This window comes from Podospora pseudoanserina, chromosome 1, assembly GCF_035222485.1.
Source record: "Podospora pseudoanserina strain CBS 124.78 chromosome 1, whole genome shotgun sequence".
Taxonomy (NCBI): domain Eukaryota; kingdom Fungi; phylum Ascomycota; class Sordariomycetes; order Sordariales; family Podosporaceae; genus Podospora; species Podospora pseudoanserina.
This window is the reverse complement of record NC_085920.1, coordinates 482,852-498,626: the sequence shown is the minus strand read 5'-3', so window position 1 is coordinate 498,626 and position 15,775 is coordinate 482,852. Positions and strand designations below refer to the sequence as shown.

Sequence of the window (15,775 nt, the reverse complement as noted above, 5' to 3'; positions counted from 1 at the left end):
AACATAGGTAAAAGACGGCAGGAGTGCCAGGCACCGGAGAAAGAACGCCGCGAGAGAGGTGACCATTATTGCTTCAATGGCCATGATTCACCCTGTTTAAAACACTTATGATGTGACCAAAGACGGCTGAATAAAGCGCATAGCTTATTTTCATTGATCAAGAAGCAATGCATGGCAGCTAATACAATGGGGTTGTAAGACCTTCATTCTTCTCCCACCTCACCAGATTTGATACCTGCTCCTCATACCAGGCATCGAGTGTCGCTTCTTCCACATAGCCCATATGAGGCGTGAGCAACACGCGACTCCTTCCATCTTGTCCCCACTTTGTTGTCCTCCACCTGCTGTCCAGCGGCAGAGGTTCTCTTTCAAATACATCGAGAGCTGCTGCGCGGATCTTGCCTTGCTCTAGCGCATCCTGAAGATCCTTCTCCACAACAAGAGGTCCCCGAGACGTGTTCACGAAGATGGCAGAGGGCTTCATCAGAGCGAGGTCAGCAGCAGCGATGCTGCCCCTGGACCGATCCGAGAGAACAAGGTGAATGCTGACCACATCTGCCGTCTTGAAAAGCTCTTCCTTGCTGACAACCTTGAAGGTCTTCTCTCCGTGTTCATTTTCGACGGGGAATCCGGCAGCCCGAGCCTTCTCATCGGCAGCATCTTGTGTCAGGTTGGAGCTCCAGGCGATGATGCGCATCCCGAAGGCCAGGTACATGATCTTTGCAACGGCAATGCCCAACCGCCCGAGACCGACGGTGCCAAAGATCTTGCCGCGAAGACAGACGGCAGGAACTGTTTGCCAGCCACCAGCTTTGACCGAGAAATCGTCTTGCGCAATGTTGCGAGCCGCAGCAAGGATCATGGCGACACAGTGCTCCGTTGTGCTGATAGAACCTACCGACCCTGCATGAGCTCTATCGACAGCACCAGCAACAGGGATGCCCCGCTCTTTGAAGGCTTCCAGGTCCAGCCCCAAGTTGCGGTTTCCGGTAGTCAAGAGGAGCTTCAGGTTGGGGAGGCGGGCTATCAAATCCTTTGGGAAAGGAGTACGCTCCCTCATGGTGGCTAGCTATTGTTAGCCATCTGATTATCTCAACACATGAAAGCATCGTCTTCCATACAGATCACCGTGAAAGGCTCGAGTCTGGCGACAAGTTTGTCCTTGACATCTTGGGTGGTATCGGAATGATTGAACGGGGGCAGAGTGTCTTTGAAGAAAGACACCTCATACTTTGAGGGGTCAAGTCGCTGGTACTTGGGTTCAGAGATACCCTGGTAGTCGTCGAGGACTGCGATCTTGATGGGACCTGATGCCATGGTGAGACTTGGTATTGGACTGATGTTGGCGAACAAGTACAAAGCCTACACAAAAGCTGCCGAAATTGTTTTTATCATTCAGCACGATCAAGGGTTATCCAGGATTCCGTTTCCCGGATTACCAATCCACTTGTATCTCGAAAACAAACGAAGCTCCGATGGCCGGACCGTTGATGATGCCGTCATTCCCGGCCCCGCTGATGCCGCTAATTACCCCGCAGTGTCCCAACCTGCCGGTACCTGGAGGCGGATCGGTACGCTACCCACCGACCAGTGGAGCTTCCAAGCAGGGCGACAAGGATAGGGGCTGAAGACTTGGGACTGTTTACTTACCATATGACTGCTTCTGTCTGAAGCTTCACCGAGCTATACGCCAGTCTGACAAGGTCGGTGATGATCTCAACTTGTCGACGTTTAGCATGTGCATGAGAGCAATCATCGAGGGAGGTGAGCGTCATGGGCTGCCGGTTCGACGGTAACAGCGTGCCCAGTGTGTAGGAGAGCACTCCTAACTTAGGCATGTTCAGTCTGAGAACTTGTTAGAGAGGGTGGGACAGCAGATCCTCAGACAAGCCTGCGCACAACCCATCTTATATCTGTTGGTTATTTCAGAATCGAAACACCCGAAACACGGAAATAATGTCTCGTTAGACTAGACGTTGGTTCAGGTAGGCCAACAGTCTTGGTCATGCGACCTTTTTGACCGTTCTTTCGATACTACATGATTCGCATGTTATAGTCAATTCTATCCAGTTTAGAGTGTTGGCTCTGGTATTGGAAATTAGGATCTAACTCTTTGGTTAGGATAACCTATCACCTAGCCATCTTGGTACTCTCATCTGTTGACGTTCAGTAGCTGAGCGGCAAAAACACGGTACCAACGCTTGCAGCTTGGGATCTGACGGGTTGCATTCCGAATTCTTTCGGGAACAAGGTCACTCTACGCAGGCCTCTGTTGAGAGACGATGGTGCCAATATTTATGTGGTTGGTGACCATCCTCTGGCACTTACATGTTTCCCACTACAGGCAGACCAATAGGAGCTCGCAACAGGGGTTCAAGATACAGTTTGGTTAAGCTTAGTTGGTACCTGGCCTGCAAAGAGCTCACGTGTGCGTAATCATGAAGGTTGGGCCTTGATATGGAAGTAAAAGCGGGAAGTGAAGACAAGATAGGAATCGCGCGGAGCTATCATGAGCAGATTTGGTTGAATGCAGCATGGACTACGTATCTTGAAGGAGGCTGGGAGTCCATAACACGTTTCTTGGAAATTGAGAAGACTTCCGGGCGATATATCTGTGGCTTTTTAAATCATCTTTCGAAGCAAAGAGTTCTTGGAAGCATAGCTATGTTTTCCGGCCTACCAGGGCAAAGAGACTTTCTTGAAACAGATACAAAATGAGTGGAACTAGATTCCTGCAAAAGATCCAGCCTAGACCAGAATGTAAAATGAAGATACCTACCTATCCTTAATTGGTCAGGCATGGAGTGGTAGATTCAGCAAACAATAGTACTTGCCTAACCAGAATTATGGTGTGTTATTGGCAATGCAGTTGCCTGTAGGGTAAGGTATCGAGCATGAACCTAACTACCAGCTACCATCGACAACGTATAAGCGTTGACCTGACATGAACCTCAACCAACCAGTTCTTGAGCCAACAGTCATGTGATCTAACATACTTCACAGCGTAAAGGCTTGGAAATAACGGATGTGCCGGAGTCACTGGCTCTGTCAAGGACTGAGTAGTATCATCCTGGACATCCAGTCTGCGGACAGGATGAGGTACTTTATTGATCAGTCGAAGGGAAACTATAAAGAAAGCTCGACCGGGCACCCAGAGCAGACGAACTTTTCAATTCACCAGAACTACCATCAATCCAACAGTCCCTGATACCCATCGCCCCCCAACACCTCATCAAAATGGTAAAGCCCAATTGTTTCACCGCCCTGCTGACAATGACCGTTCTGACCACTGCCGCCCCCGCTCCCGCCGCGGATGCTGAAGAGGGTAAGCTTGCCCCTCGTCAGACCGGAAGAGCTGTTTACACCTGCCACCACACGTACTGGGGCGCTCCTTGCCAACCCTTTTGGTCTGAAGCTGGCCAATGCTGTGAGGAACCCGCCGCTGTCCCACATTTGGACAACCCAATTAGCAGCAAGTATTAACAATCATCTAGTCAATGTTCCATCCGACTGGAATAACGTGATCAGCTCGATTCGCAACCAGACCGCTTGGTCTTGCACTTGGTACGAGTAAGTACCAATTCCTCTAGTCTTTCTTTTAATCTCAGTCCAGCTAATATTTCACGAGCCCCACAGACATGGCAACTGCGAAGGTCGGTCTTATACCAACCAAGAAGATGCCAATCTCGCTGATGGCGACGGCTTCTTCAATGACCGCATCAACTCTTGGCGCTGTTATTGAGAGCGCTGAGGCGTAGAGCATGGGAGAGATTGAAATGGAATGAGCAGCCCTTGAAAGGTCTTCGTTCGTCATCTGAACGGTGTGAATAAGGAATAAATATGGAATGATAAATCTCTACTGCGTGGCACTCATTCAAGTCATCTTGATCGATCAGACTTGATAGAACCTGACTCAAGAGATATCTGGTATAAGAGTGTCCTGTGCTAACCTCTACGTGCAAGGGTCATCAGAACAGCATCAGTCGGTGATACCTACCTATCAAGAAGGCCAATGTTGTTAAAGGTGAAGAAATCTGCTAAGGCGAAAATATACGCATGTTGAAAGCAAAGACACCAGTATTTTGGTCAGTTGTTTGATCAGTGCTGGGTCTCAGGGAGCAGGCCGGTGGGTGCATGTCCGAGGAACTTCATCAACCTCCAACGCCAACAAAATCCAATCGTAGCAATCCAATCAAATCAGTATAATGCTTCTACGCCGAGATAACCTTGCCTATGCGTCAGCGGGAGCGTTCTTCAGGTTTAACCCCTGGCTTTGGTGCCGCAAAGACAAGAGGCGGCGTCAGCACTATTGATACAGCATCATAGCGGATGCCAATGCTGTACCCTCCTCACTTGATCCAACATCCATTGCAATATCGGAATCTGGACATGGACGATTTCCACTTCCGTTCTTGGACCTGAGCACTCGCCGCTTTAACCTGAGCAGAAGTGGAGAAGCCCTGAGCAGGGATGAGCAAAGCCCTGGGCAGGGATGAGCAAAGCCCTGAGCAGAATGAGCAAGGCCTGAGCAGGGTGAGCAAAGCCCTGGGCAGGGTGAGCAAAGCCCTGAGCAGGGTGAGCAAACTCTGAGCACGGTGAGCAAACCCTGAGCACGGTGAGCAAAGCCCTGAGCAGGGTGAGCAAAGCCCTGAGCACGTGAGTAATGGTTGAATCCACCTGAGACCAGGCTATATTGGAGGTAGACTATGGCAGAGCTGTTTCTGGAGTGTATACCTATTCCACGGTAATTGTTGTTAGCGCTGCAGGGGGGCTTTTGGTGGAAGTTGCTAGAAAATAACCATGGCTGCATTAATAACCATTCCGCTTAGGGTAGGTGTAAAAGTTATGATAGGGAACCAATATCTGTGTTAGAGTCAGAAATAGCTTATGCAGCGTAGTATCTACGCCAGGAACAGTTTCTGAGTTAGTCCAAATCAGGCAAGTCATCTCGCTCTAAATATCGTTCCTGCATCCGGGATCACCGAAAACTTAGATTGATATATCGAATGCTACCTTTCTGGTGGATCTGTTTGGCTCCAAGAGCCATTCCTGGAGCGCAGCTATTCAGTTTGGCAGGTATTATAATAAGGATCTTCTGCCTTTACAGAGCCAGAAACAGCTTCTGTATGCAAATTATTTAGCCTAAGGTAGCGCTAGGATTATGATATGAAATTTTAGTCTCTGGTAAAGCCAGAAACGGCTTTTTCAGTAGGCAGCGATAGTCTGCCTTTGCTGGAGCCAGAAACAACTTCTACGTTTTGACCTAGGTAATATAGGGAATCGCTACCTCTATTGAAGCCATAAATGGCTTCTAATGGTAATACACAACAAGTCTGTAGGCGATTGTGGATGAAACCACGCTTCCGGATTCTTACAGTATTGCTAGGTAGCCTTGCAAAGCCAAGCACCCGGTTTGGCATGGAATTCCTTGCAAGGAGTCCAGGCGCCAAAACTGGCTCATGTGTGCAGTTGGCTAGGAGCCAGTTTTGGAGGTAGACGACGTCCACCTGTAGTTCAAGATCGTGCTCTCAGAGCTGCTTTGAGAGCCCAGCCATCTGGCAAGGGCAGGTACAGTATTGCAAGGATCATATCCAGTATCCCTGCTCTTGGTCGAGCCGGAAACGGCTTTGCGTTGAATCCTGCCTTTGCTGGAGCCGGAAACGGCTCCTCGGAGGATTCTATTCCTGCGCCCCAAGTTTCTTAGCAGAATAAATCTGGGGAGCCATTTCTGGCTTAAGCCAAGACAGCAGATCATATTGCAAACAACCCACCTTGAGCCAAGGCAGGCAGGGCTGAGTCCGGGATCGGGCTCGGCTAAGTGCGGCCGCTCCACGACCTGGCTCAGCAAGCATGATCACAATTGGAGCTGGTTTCCCCCGTGCTCCCACGGATGATTCCACCTACCTGGGTCAAGAGGCTGGGAGCCCAACGTGGTGGTGGGCTCAGGCAGCTGCCAGCATTGTCCTTATACTGTATCGTTGTCACTGCAGTATTGTACTGTAAGATATCCGGTTTGCCAAGTTCCTTCAGGCATTCACAAACTGTCGTCGCCCATCGTGTGCCAAGGTTCATGAAAATGAATCTCTGGCTCTCAGTGTGTTCGTTTACTTGTAGTATATAAAATGTACTTACCCTTTTCATTATCCCGATCAGTGGCCCGTTCAACCTTGAGGAGAGTGTTAGTTCATCCACTTTTTATGACATATTCCAAATTCCCACGCCGTTTCACGTCAATATTCGTGTTGATGCTAACAAAACTCCAGGGCTCTTGGCCACGCGGTGAGAAAGACATGGCGAACAGGGCGAACAAAGCTGGACAACCTCACGACGGAGCGGAGTGTGAGGAGGACGAAGTTCTCTTCCAGATTTGAGAGTGCTGGGAAGCCCTGAACGTGGTGCGTCAGGAAGAAGGGCGTGCCTACATCAGGATAAAGATAAAGATTTGAGCATTGGTTATGCAATTGTTTTCAGACGAGGGCTCCTCTGGCTGATGACCAAAGAAGCTATTAGCATAATGAGATCGATTGGTGACTTGATGAACGAAGAAAGGGCTCTGGTGAAGGTTAGAATCATGGAACTGGACCTTATAAAGAAACAGCCTATCGGGAAAATGATTGCTAGTGCGAATATAAACAAGTTGAAGGAAGTTTTGAATAATTCTATATTAGAGGATGCGTGTGGAGCAGGGAAAGGTGCGCTGCTGTACTGGTCGGACGCGACTTCCTCGAGGACACGACTGCCTCCTTGCCTGACGTGCCATGAATTAAATCTGGCCCAGTCATGGTGTTTTAAACTACTACAGCGGATCAGAGACTGCAAATTTGTGCTGGCGGGGAGTTTGGATATCGGCTTCCACCCCGTCACCGCTCCAAAGTCGTAACGACGTCGAATGATCCCATTTCTTCTTTTTCACCCAAACTCGCAGAAGCCGGCCACCCTTTCATCCCGCATTCGACCTTCGACTGTACCGAAAAAGTTCAATCAGCATTAACAGCCACTCTTGGACCTATCGGACCAGACGAGACGTGCATAAATCGTCATGATAAACTGGCGTCCCCCAATGATCCGCGGCAATTCATGGATCTTCCGAACGAAACCCTCGTCGCGATATGCCACCTACTAGGCAAGTATTTGAGAATGCATTTATATATTATATACCTACTTTCCGACACCTATATCTGTCCGTGATGAGGATTCCTGGTCACTTTCTATGTTGGCAGTGACATCAACGACCATGAACAGAATCGCGACGCCGGTTCAATTCCAACCCAACAAACAAACCCGCGGGGATCGCTTCCTTCAATTTGTGAAAACGATCTCAGCTCGTCCCAGCCTCGCGATCCTCGTTAGGCAAGTCCGTCTGCCGTCAAATGTCCTCCGCACAATCAATCGCGGAGAGGCGATGAATGCGATCATTCGTTCATCGGAGACCATGCCATGCAACCTAGCAGACTTGGTTGATGCGTGGACGACTGAGGTTTCTATCACAAGACGCATTACAGCTCTTTCTGGTCTGCGCTGTATCGATGCCCTTGCCGCCATACTGGTATCGATCATAATATCTCGGCTTTCACAACTAGCGGAATTGCAAATTATCAGCCCTTTCACCATGGAGGAGCTAGTTCCTGTTTCAATCATAGAGCGTATGTTCCGCACCAACGTCCGCGCCGATCTAACCATTCAAGTTCACCATGAGTGAAATAACAACCTTCTTTCACCTGCACAGACGGGCACCAAGAATGCCATGGCGAGCGGGGCAAGCAAGGGTGAACAACCTGACAATGATGAGAGGGATGGAGAGGACAATGATGAAGAGGATGGTGAGGAGGACGAGGAGGAAGAGATTCTGTTCCGAATCTAAGGCAGTCAGCAAGGCCAGAAGAGTTGTGCATGTCGCAACCAGTGTCTCGAAACGGATGGAGGCACAGCTTTTACGCCCTTTCCTGTCCCGAGCATGCAGTTTTGGGCACTGAGGGCGTTTTCCAAAGCGGTTCTGCAAAGCTTCGAACAGCGTAGACTCCAGCACGAGATCCTCTGGCCAAGTAGCGGCTCTGCATACGGCGGATTGGATAAGGCATCAGGCAAGATCACTTTTTTTCTTGTCCTTTTACCGCGGGCTGACTGGTATCAAAGGTTGACCTGTGATTGTAGGACATCACGGTCATCGACGGAACAGGGCTCGATGGAAGTGTGGATGATGGGGACGATTGAGAGCCGTGGGACTGGAACGACTGGATCCATCACGGAAGTGAGGCTCGTGGCGAGACTCTTGGCAGTAGGATCGTCCTTCACCTTGGTGGTGAGGACGTCGTACTTGGCGGCTCAGTGAGACGGTTGACCTTGTGGGTAGTCTTCCACCTTAGTTGAGTGAGGAAGGCAACTGGCGGAAGGAGGGCTCCTTTGAAGAAGTAGTTACCTGAGCAAGGCGACTGGATTGTAATCTGCCGCCCTAACAAACGTAGCTCTTCCAATCACTACAGCTTAACTCGCTCACTTATCTCGACTGCCCACCTGGTGATGCCCTCACTTCTGACAACGACAAGGTTACCAGCCGACCGGGCCGTTGCCAGCACACCAGTCAGCCAGGCAGTGGTGAGCCAGGCAGTCGCCAGTCAGGCTGTTGGCTCTGGTGCCCTCCGCCCGGCTCAGCCGCTTGCAACCGCCTTCCTGAAGAAGTCCTCAGAAATCGACCGTTTGCAGCAGTCCCAGACAACTGCCCAGATTTCCACCTTTCCCACTACTTCTTCGTCTTCCACTTGCACTACCCAGCCGTCGGCCACTTCCAAAGATAGCCAACGCCTGGCACCACCTTCCAACCAGTGCCCACAGCCGGCACCGACTTCCAACAAATGGGCGGAGCCGTCAGCCACTTCCGACAAGTGCCAAGGTCCACTGCCGGCCGCCACCGAGACTCCAGACCACTTGCCTCCTTCCGAGACCTCTTCCACTTGCCGGAGCCTTCCTTCCAGTCGCTCTTCTTCCAGGACCTCTTCTTCTTGCCAAAACGCCCTCTCCCGGCCGGTCTCAAACACCGTTACATTCATGACTCAATTGATCAATTTGCCCACTACTGCGTTTTCTGACACGTGGCGATGACGGAAGCTATTATGCCTGATGAGTAAAAATAATTGCGCACTGCGCTGTTTTTCCAATCAGCCCCTCTATGATACCCGAGGGCTTGCATACCTAGTTGCATATACAAGACTCAGCCACCCCCTCATCTCTGTCTGGTTTCGACGTGAGGCTGGCTGCCTCACAAGCAGTGAGGCGCATGATACTCTCTCCTTGTTGGCAAATAAATATTCGTCCGGATGGAAAAAAAGTCTTTCAGATTTACTGCCTCCTCCAGACATTCGAAACTGTTTCATCACCTGAATCCATAGCATTTGTTGACATCATGGCCGACGTTATCCGAAACTTCAATGACGCTCGTGCATCAGTATTTGCGGATCAAGAAGCTGATATTCAAGCAGTGCTGCAGGAACTTCTCCGAGGCCACATCGATGAGGTGCTTGATGCCAACCCACTCCCACCCCCAAATGGGCCAGAAATGGGGCTAGAGTCCTCTCGCCTTTTGGCTCAAGTAGCCGACGCCCTCCTCCGCCAAGGTGGCGATGTTTTATGTGCAGATCTGTTGCAAGCTGCGCTTCAGTTGAGCCAGGACTTGTCAGACGACGAGCGCGAGCCTATCAACAGATTCCTGTGTTCCACTGCTCAGATTCTCTGCAATGAAGGTACAGACAAAGAAAATGCCTTCAGAGCTCACCTGGAAAGGGTGTTGTTAGATTTGTCACAAAGACGATGGTACGGCGGAGAACAGCCCCTGCCGCCGACGGATACAATCAAAAAGATCACCTCGCCGACCTCGGACGAAACATGCCTCACACTATATATTGGGGATATGGAATATACTATAACCTTTGGTGACGTCCTGTCGACCTTTTGGGATTCCCGGTTGGTTTCCCGGTTGGAGACAAATTGTCATGCTTGCGAGCAACCAATTGTGAACGAGCCACCGATTCGAACCATCTCGTATGTGAGCCCATCATCCGAAAGGGCTCCGGGAATTCATGTTCGTGTGATCAATCGGCACTTTTCCTGTCTCAAGGCTACAAATATCCCCTGGATCCCAGTTTCTCACGTGTGGGAAGACTCGATTCGGACGGCCAACCAGTCTAAGACACAACATGACGACGCCACTTTCACCCTGCTCAAGACTTTGGAAACACTCCTTGATGCCTCACTGGATGCCTACGAGCCCAATACGGAATTCTGGCACGATTATTTCAGCGTGCCTCAATGGGATAGACATGTTCAAGAGTCCTTGCTTCTTCTCATCCCCAGCATCTACCACGACGCACAGGAAATCCTAATCCACATGTCCGACCTCTCTGGCGGATATATCATGATGCTCCTGCCCGACGGGCGCTCAGAGTATTCAGCCACCGCGGCACTTCGGTTCATGCCAGCTTTGCGAGCTCTGTGTTCGTCACAATGGATGGAGAGGATGTGGGTGCTGCTGGAGTACTCGCTTTGCCGCAGGGCATGTGTTATGGACAAATCTGACTACATTTGGAAACATGTTCCGGGTCACAGAGACACTGACGGCGCGCCCGACACTTTTACCAGCCTTGTTCGAAACGGGCACAGCATCCTACTTGGCCTTTTCCGTCACGCGAAGTCATTTGCCAGCAGCCTCAAGGACGGTTTCCTTGCAGGCCTCACCGATAAGCAGCAGGAGGAAGCGCGAAATCTCTGTCTTGGAGAAGATCTCGAGTTGATCGGAAGGACAAAGTGTCAGCGTTTCCGAGACAGGTTTCTGGCTATTCACATGGTGCTACACAGAAACTCGCCCCCAACTCCCCACTCGGTCACGATCCCTGAATCCGCAACAGAGGCCTGTCGATGGGTGTGGCAAACCGCCTTGAGGAACCGTGATTTGTCGCCTTTACTTTTACAACCTCGAGAGCTACAAGAAGGGTCAAATCCGCCCATAGGAATGGCATCCTGGCTAACAGGATACAACGACTTGGCAGCTGCGGAATGGGACTTGGGAAGCCAGCGAGCACCGTCCCGATATCCTATAGAGTTCACGGATGATGGAGCGGTTAAAGTCGAGATGGACTTTGTCGGCAAGATTGAACAGATCCACTATCTTGATCGAGAGGAGTCAGGAGAGGTGGCCGGCGTCGAAGCCGCCATTGGCATCCTATCTTCGTTGGACAACAGCACCACCAGGAGGTTGTCCGCTGCGGAGCTCGTCGATGGTCTGAATCGAATATTTCCATTCGATGCAATCCATACAAAGATGGCCCAGACACTGGGGAACCTGGTCTATACTCTGGAAGCACGACAAGCTCGGGACCGCAGGTTCACATCTAAGGTGAATAGGTGTATTGCCGAGTGGTATTCAGCACCATCGTCACGGTCGCAAAACGCACAACGACGATATGTCGCCGAGAAGATCACCCGACTCCTCAAATATGACAATCCCATAGATGGGGGCAAGATTTCGGCTGAACTCACCAGGCTCACCAAGTCAAGACATATCGCCCGTTCTCGATATCAACGGGGGGCCACGGCTAAAGGTGAACCAATCTGCGCGGTACGATGCCCAGAGGCTGCATGCCGAGTTCTCACTGCCTTTCGGCTGGACCTGCGAGAGAACGCAAAAGTTGGAGATGGACTGTACAGGTTTCCGGGGCTTTCTTATAGCGAAACGGTAGAAAATGGCGTCGGCCTGGTCATTGATCATGCCGGGCGTATTACGGGAAGAATGCTCTATGGGCCACCAAGTTGTCGTTGTCGGACCAGACAGACAGTGGAGATACGGTGAGAATGAAAGAAATAAAAAAAAGGGCAAGCGGTTATTAGAAACTCTAACGTTGCTTTCTTTCTATTTAGAATAAAGGGAACTCCTATAGGCGTCTTATACGGAGGCATTAGTATTTTACTCGGGGGGCATTACAATTTTGATCGGAGGGCATGACCGTTTTACTCCAGGGGCATTACCTAAGGTTAGGGTTAATTTATATCTGGGTTAGGGTTATGCAACTACTTTCTACCTTTGCAGCAAGTTCAATTACGTGCAATCAAACAAGATCGAAGGTAATCACTTCAATTCAAACCACCGAGTCTTCCATTCTACACCTACTTCCCAAAACGGCCTGCAACGCAAATATTTTTACATCATTCGAATCGCCCGTTTCTCAGCTATCTTCCAATATTTTATCTTACTTTACAGCCAAATATTCGTTTTCGTGGTAGTAATGTAACTGAGGGTGATGCGCAGCAACAGTCAGTTGCAGCCAGATCATGTAACTACGAATTTGTAGGAAGTCAACAGCCTTCCAAACCACCAACTTCTTCTACCCACCAACATTCTTCCCTCTTACCACCAACTTCTTCTCACCCACTACTTCTTTCTTCCTTCGACTCCCACACTCTCTCACTTAGCAAGGAAAACGGCCCTCTTGCCGCAAAAGATTTCGCAAACGCGTGTAATACTTCCTGGTACGCAACACGGGAGTCGTTTGTTCGAAGGGCAATAAGGTTCTCTATCGCGGAGATACCTTCTTGACTCCGTAGCGGAACGGCGAGCGGCAGAATACGAGCAAGGCTATCCCGCTTAGGTACCATGCGGCGGACAACGCGGTCAAAATAACTGCGGTGCTATTCACCCTTCTCAGGCGCCTCACCTTTAGCTTGCCCCTGAAGTCTCCGGATTTTTTCCAACTCTTCGCCGATTAGCCGTTGGCGTAGATCGTAGAGCTGGCGCCGTTGTGCTTGAAGCTCTTCACGCCTATCGGTCGGAGCAGCGTTAATCTGAATAGATAGATTGTCAATCTGCTTGTAAAGCTCAACAAAGTCCTTGCGGCGTTCCAGTTCTTCGAGGTCCTTGGAGGGGAGCGAGAACAGAATATTTCGGATTTTTCTCATGGACGCAGAACGGAAGTCTTCTGTGAGATTTCGCCTCGGTTCCAGGTTAAGGAAGGCCGCCGCCCCGTCCACATTACTTATATCGTCCAAATAGTGGCTAACAAGAGTCTTTGAGTTTCTATGCCCAGCGAACTTCATTACCTGACCAAGCGAATAGCCGCCATCTGTCATAAATTAGTTTAATATGTTGTAGACCTTAAGAGAAAGTTCCTTATTGTCTACCTTGATAAGTGATTCTTTTCGGGGGGCATGTAATCCTACCCCATCTATGAATCCCAACCGTACTGCCCATGCGGAACACTGGGCACCCCAAGCGGTCGGGTTTTTGATCTCCTGAGTTGGTCCATCTACAGACATCTCCGGAAAGACTGGATCGTTTAAAACCTCGTTCCGCCACTCCATGATCCGGAAATTGCTGCGAGGGTTCGGCCTCGCATTAAGGACATCATCGATAGTGTCATAGTCCCTGAAAGCACCCGCTGAAATTATAATTGCGAGTAGAAACAAGAGACCATTTGCGAAAAGTGGAGGGGTGGGTCTTGGTCTCTCGTACAGAGGATGTTTCGGTCTGCACAAATCCAGGAACTATCAGCAACTCGCCAAATATGAGAAAAACAATGGAATTGTGTAACTCACTTCTTTGGTGTGTCTTGCATGCCTTTAGCAAAATCCCTCTTGAACCCTATCTTAATCTCAGGTTCCCCATCTTGCCATGCAACTATGTAAAGAAGGTCCTACTTACAAGAGGTTAGTATAGATCCTGTCTCTTTTCTTTATAAGTATACCCACTTTGTACGTCGCCTTGCATATTTCCTGTAACCTCGCACTGGTGTAGGCATGCAACTTCAACAGGGCACTTTGATCTACCCGGCTCCCTTCGTGCACATAATTATAGTGGTCAAACAACCAGAGATACTTTTCCATAGCTGTGTAATTCTCTATCGTTAAGTATGTCGGTGCTTTTTCCATTACTGACAGAGGAATTTTATATCTGAGCTCGTCTCTGATATACTGTATCCTATTAACAACAATATCACAGTTAAAAAAAATAGAAAACGAGCTCTTTGATTGTGCTTACATTGCACACCGTATCATGGATAGTGTGGGGAATAGATTTCTCTATCGTTATTTCCTATTATAATATGAATATTCGTATTTCCATCGTATGGACTTAACGGTTGGCCTGTTAAGATTCTTGTCTAATCGCGCCTTGGTTAAACGTGTAACCAACTCAGTGAAATGCTTCATTATTTTCATATCACGCGGGTCTAATCCTTCGAATCTCGCCTCGTACCTGACTTATATTAATACTTTTAATCAAATATACATATGAATCTCGGTAACGTACGCTTTCCAGATATCCATTATCGAGACATACTTTTGCTCAGAATTAGCACTAAGCTTCTTATAGACGGGGTTACCGTCAATCCCAGATTTATTCTTAGAGAGCCCGTCCTGTAAGGCGGCCTCGATCAGGTCGTTCAGGTCTATCCCCTTCCTCCCTCTTCGATCCTAAGTACCTTAGTCGGAATCTTCTCTCCTGGCTCTTTTGTTGGCTCGGTCATCCTTATCAGATTTACTGCGCTTTCTGCTACCTGCGTTCATTTAAGCGAACTTAGAAAGTCTAGAAGGTGTAAGTGGATAAGGTATAATAATATAAGAGCTTCCTCTGAGTTCTTTAATAATAATGTAAGATAAGAACGGAGGGGGATAGAAGAGAGTGAGAGGAATGAGGTAAAGAGAGGAATAAAGGAAAGAGAGAATGAGGAAAAGAGAAATATCAAAAGAAATGCTGGCCATTTATAGACATGCGGCCTAAGTAGATAAGATAAAGGGGTAAAGATAACCTCTTAAATTCCTCCGACCCTCCTCCTGTGCCGGTGTTACAGGGGTACAGTATACTTATTTAATGGTTTTCCAGGAATTAATATACCTCTCGCTAGCTTGGGTTCGGAACTCCGGCCAGCATTCCCATGGTACAGGTAGGCAAATACGTAAACGGAAAGCATTTTGATTACATAAACTGCAAGGGCCTTACAGCCGCCCTCGAGAAGAGGTATGAAATATACGGTCTCTCTGTTTAAGTCTAGCGCTAAGCGTAATTTATACAGTTGTTAAAAGACTCTTCATCCGTCTCCCCCGATTTTTAGCAGTGTGAGCTTTGTCTAGTCAGCTTGGTGACGGAAAATCATACTTACCCTACGACCTTCCGCAGTGCTACCGCTACTTTTTCATAAATAAAGCAGGAATACATACTCCCAAAGAAGTATAGAATATTCTCCATTTTGTAGACGGGGTCCGTATACTGCATCTAGGAGCCAGAAACGGCTCCTTGTCATAACCCTCAACATCTGCAGGGTCAAGTGACCTCCAAACACGGCTCCAGGTGCATACGTGTTTCCACCTCCGAGAACTGCTCCAACACCTCGGAAAGGCAAGGATCTCCGGCTTGTAATGTTACGCGCCTAAGGCTGCAGCCCATAGAGAAAATTATTTGCGGCAGTTTTGGAACAGACCAGACGTAACGCGTCTTGACCATACATTCTGCATGATGTTAGAGACATTGGGTTGGGTCAGCAGATGAGATAGGTTTGATGTTTGAAATGCGAAGTCAAGCTGCTAGAGCACGAATTTTCGTGAGAGAACACTTTCAGAGGAGTCCTGGACTAGCGTCATAGAACAAGCTTGTAAGAGTACCATCAGTAGTGAGTGAGTAAACCATTAGCAGGGTGAGCAGACCATGAGCAACCCAGAGTAGCCCTAAGCACGGTGAGCAAACCCTGAGTAGACCCTGAGCGAGGTGAGCAGACCCTGAGCAGTCCCTGAGCGAGGTGAG

At 49.1% G+C, this 15,775-nt stretch overlaps 2 protein-coding genes across 2 annotated transcripts; one reads left to right on the top strand and one right to left on the bottom strand.

Annotated features, from left to right (window-relative positions):
* Nucleotides 1-178: 178 nt before the first annotated feature.
* Nucleotides 179-1,632, bottom strand: QC764_101450 (uncharacterized protein; the record flags this gene model as incomplete). Its single annotated transcript, XM_062941370.1, has 2 exons — nt 1,122-1,632; nt 179-1,065 (listed from the first exon to the last, which is right to left on the bottom strand). Exons 1-2 carry the CDS (start codon nt 1,315-1,317, stop codon nt 179-181), a joined length of 1,083 nt encoding a protein of 360 aa, XP_062804214.1. The 5' UTR covers nt 1,318-1,632.
* Nucleotides 1,633-3,237: 1,605 nt separating this feature from the next.
* Nucleotides 3,238-3,758, top strand: QC764_0001910 (uncharacterized protein; the record flags this gene model as incomplete). Its single annotated transcript, XM_062939715.1, has 3 exons — nt 3,238-3,325; nt 3,495-3,570; nt 3,629-3,758. 3 exons carry the CDS (start codon nt 3,238-3,240, stop codon nt 3,756-3,758), a joined length of 294 nt encoding a protein of 97 aa, XP_062804213.1.
* Nucleotides 3,759-15,775: the final 12,017 nt, after the last annotated feature.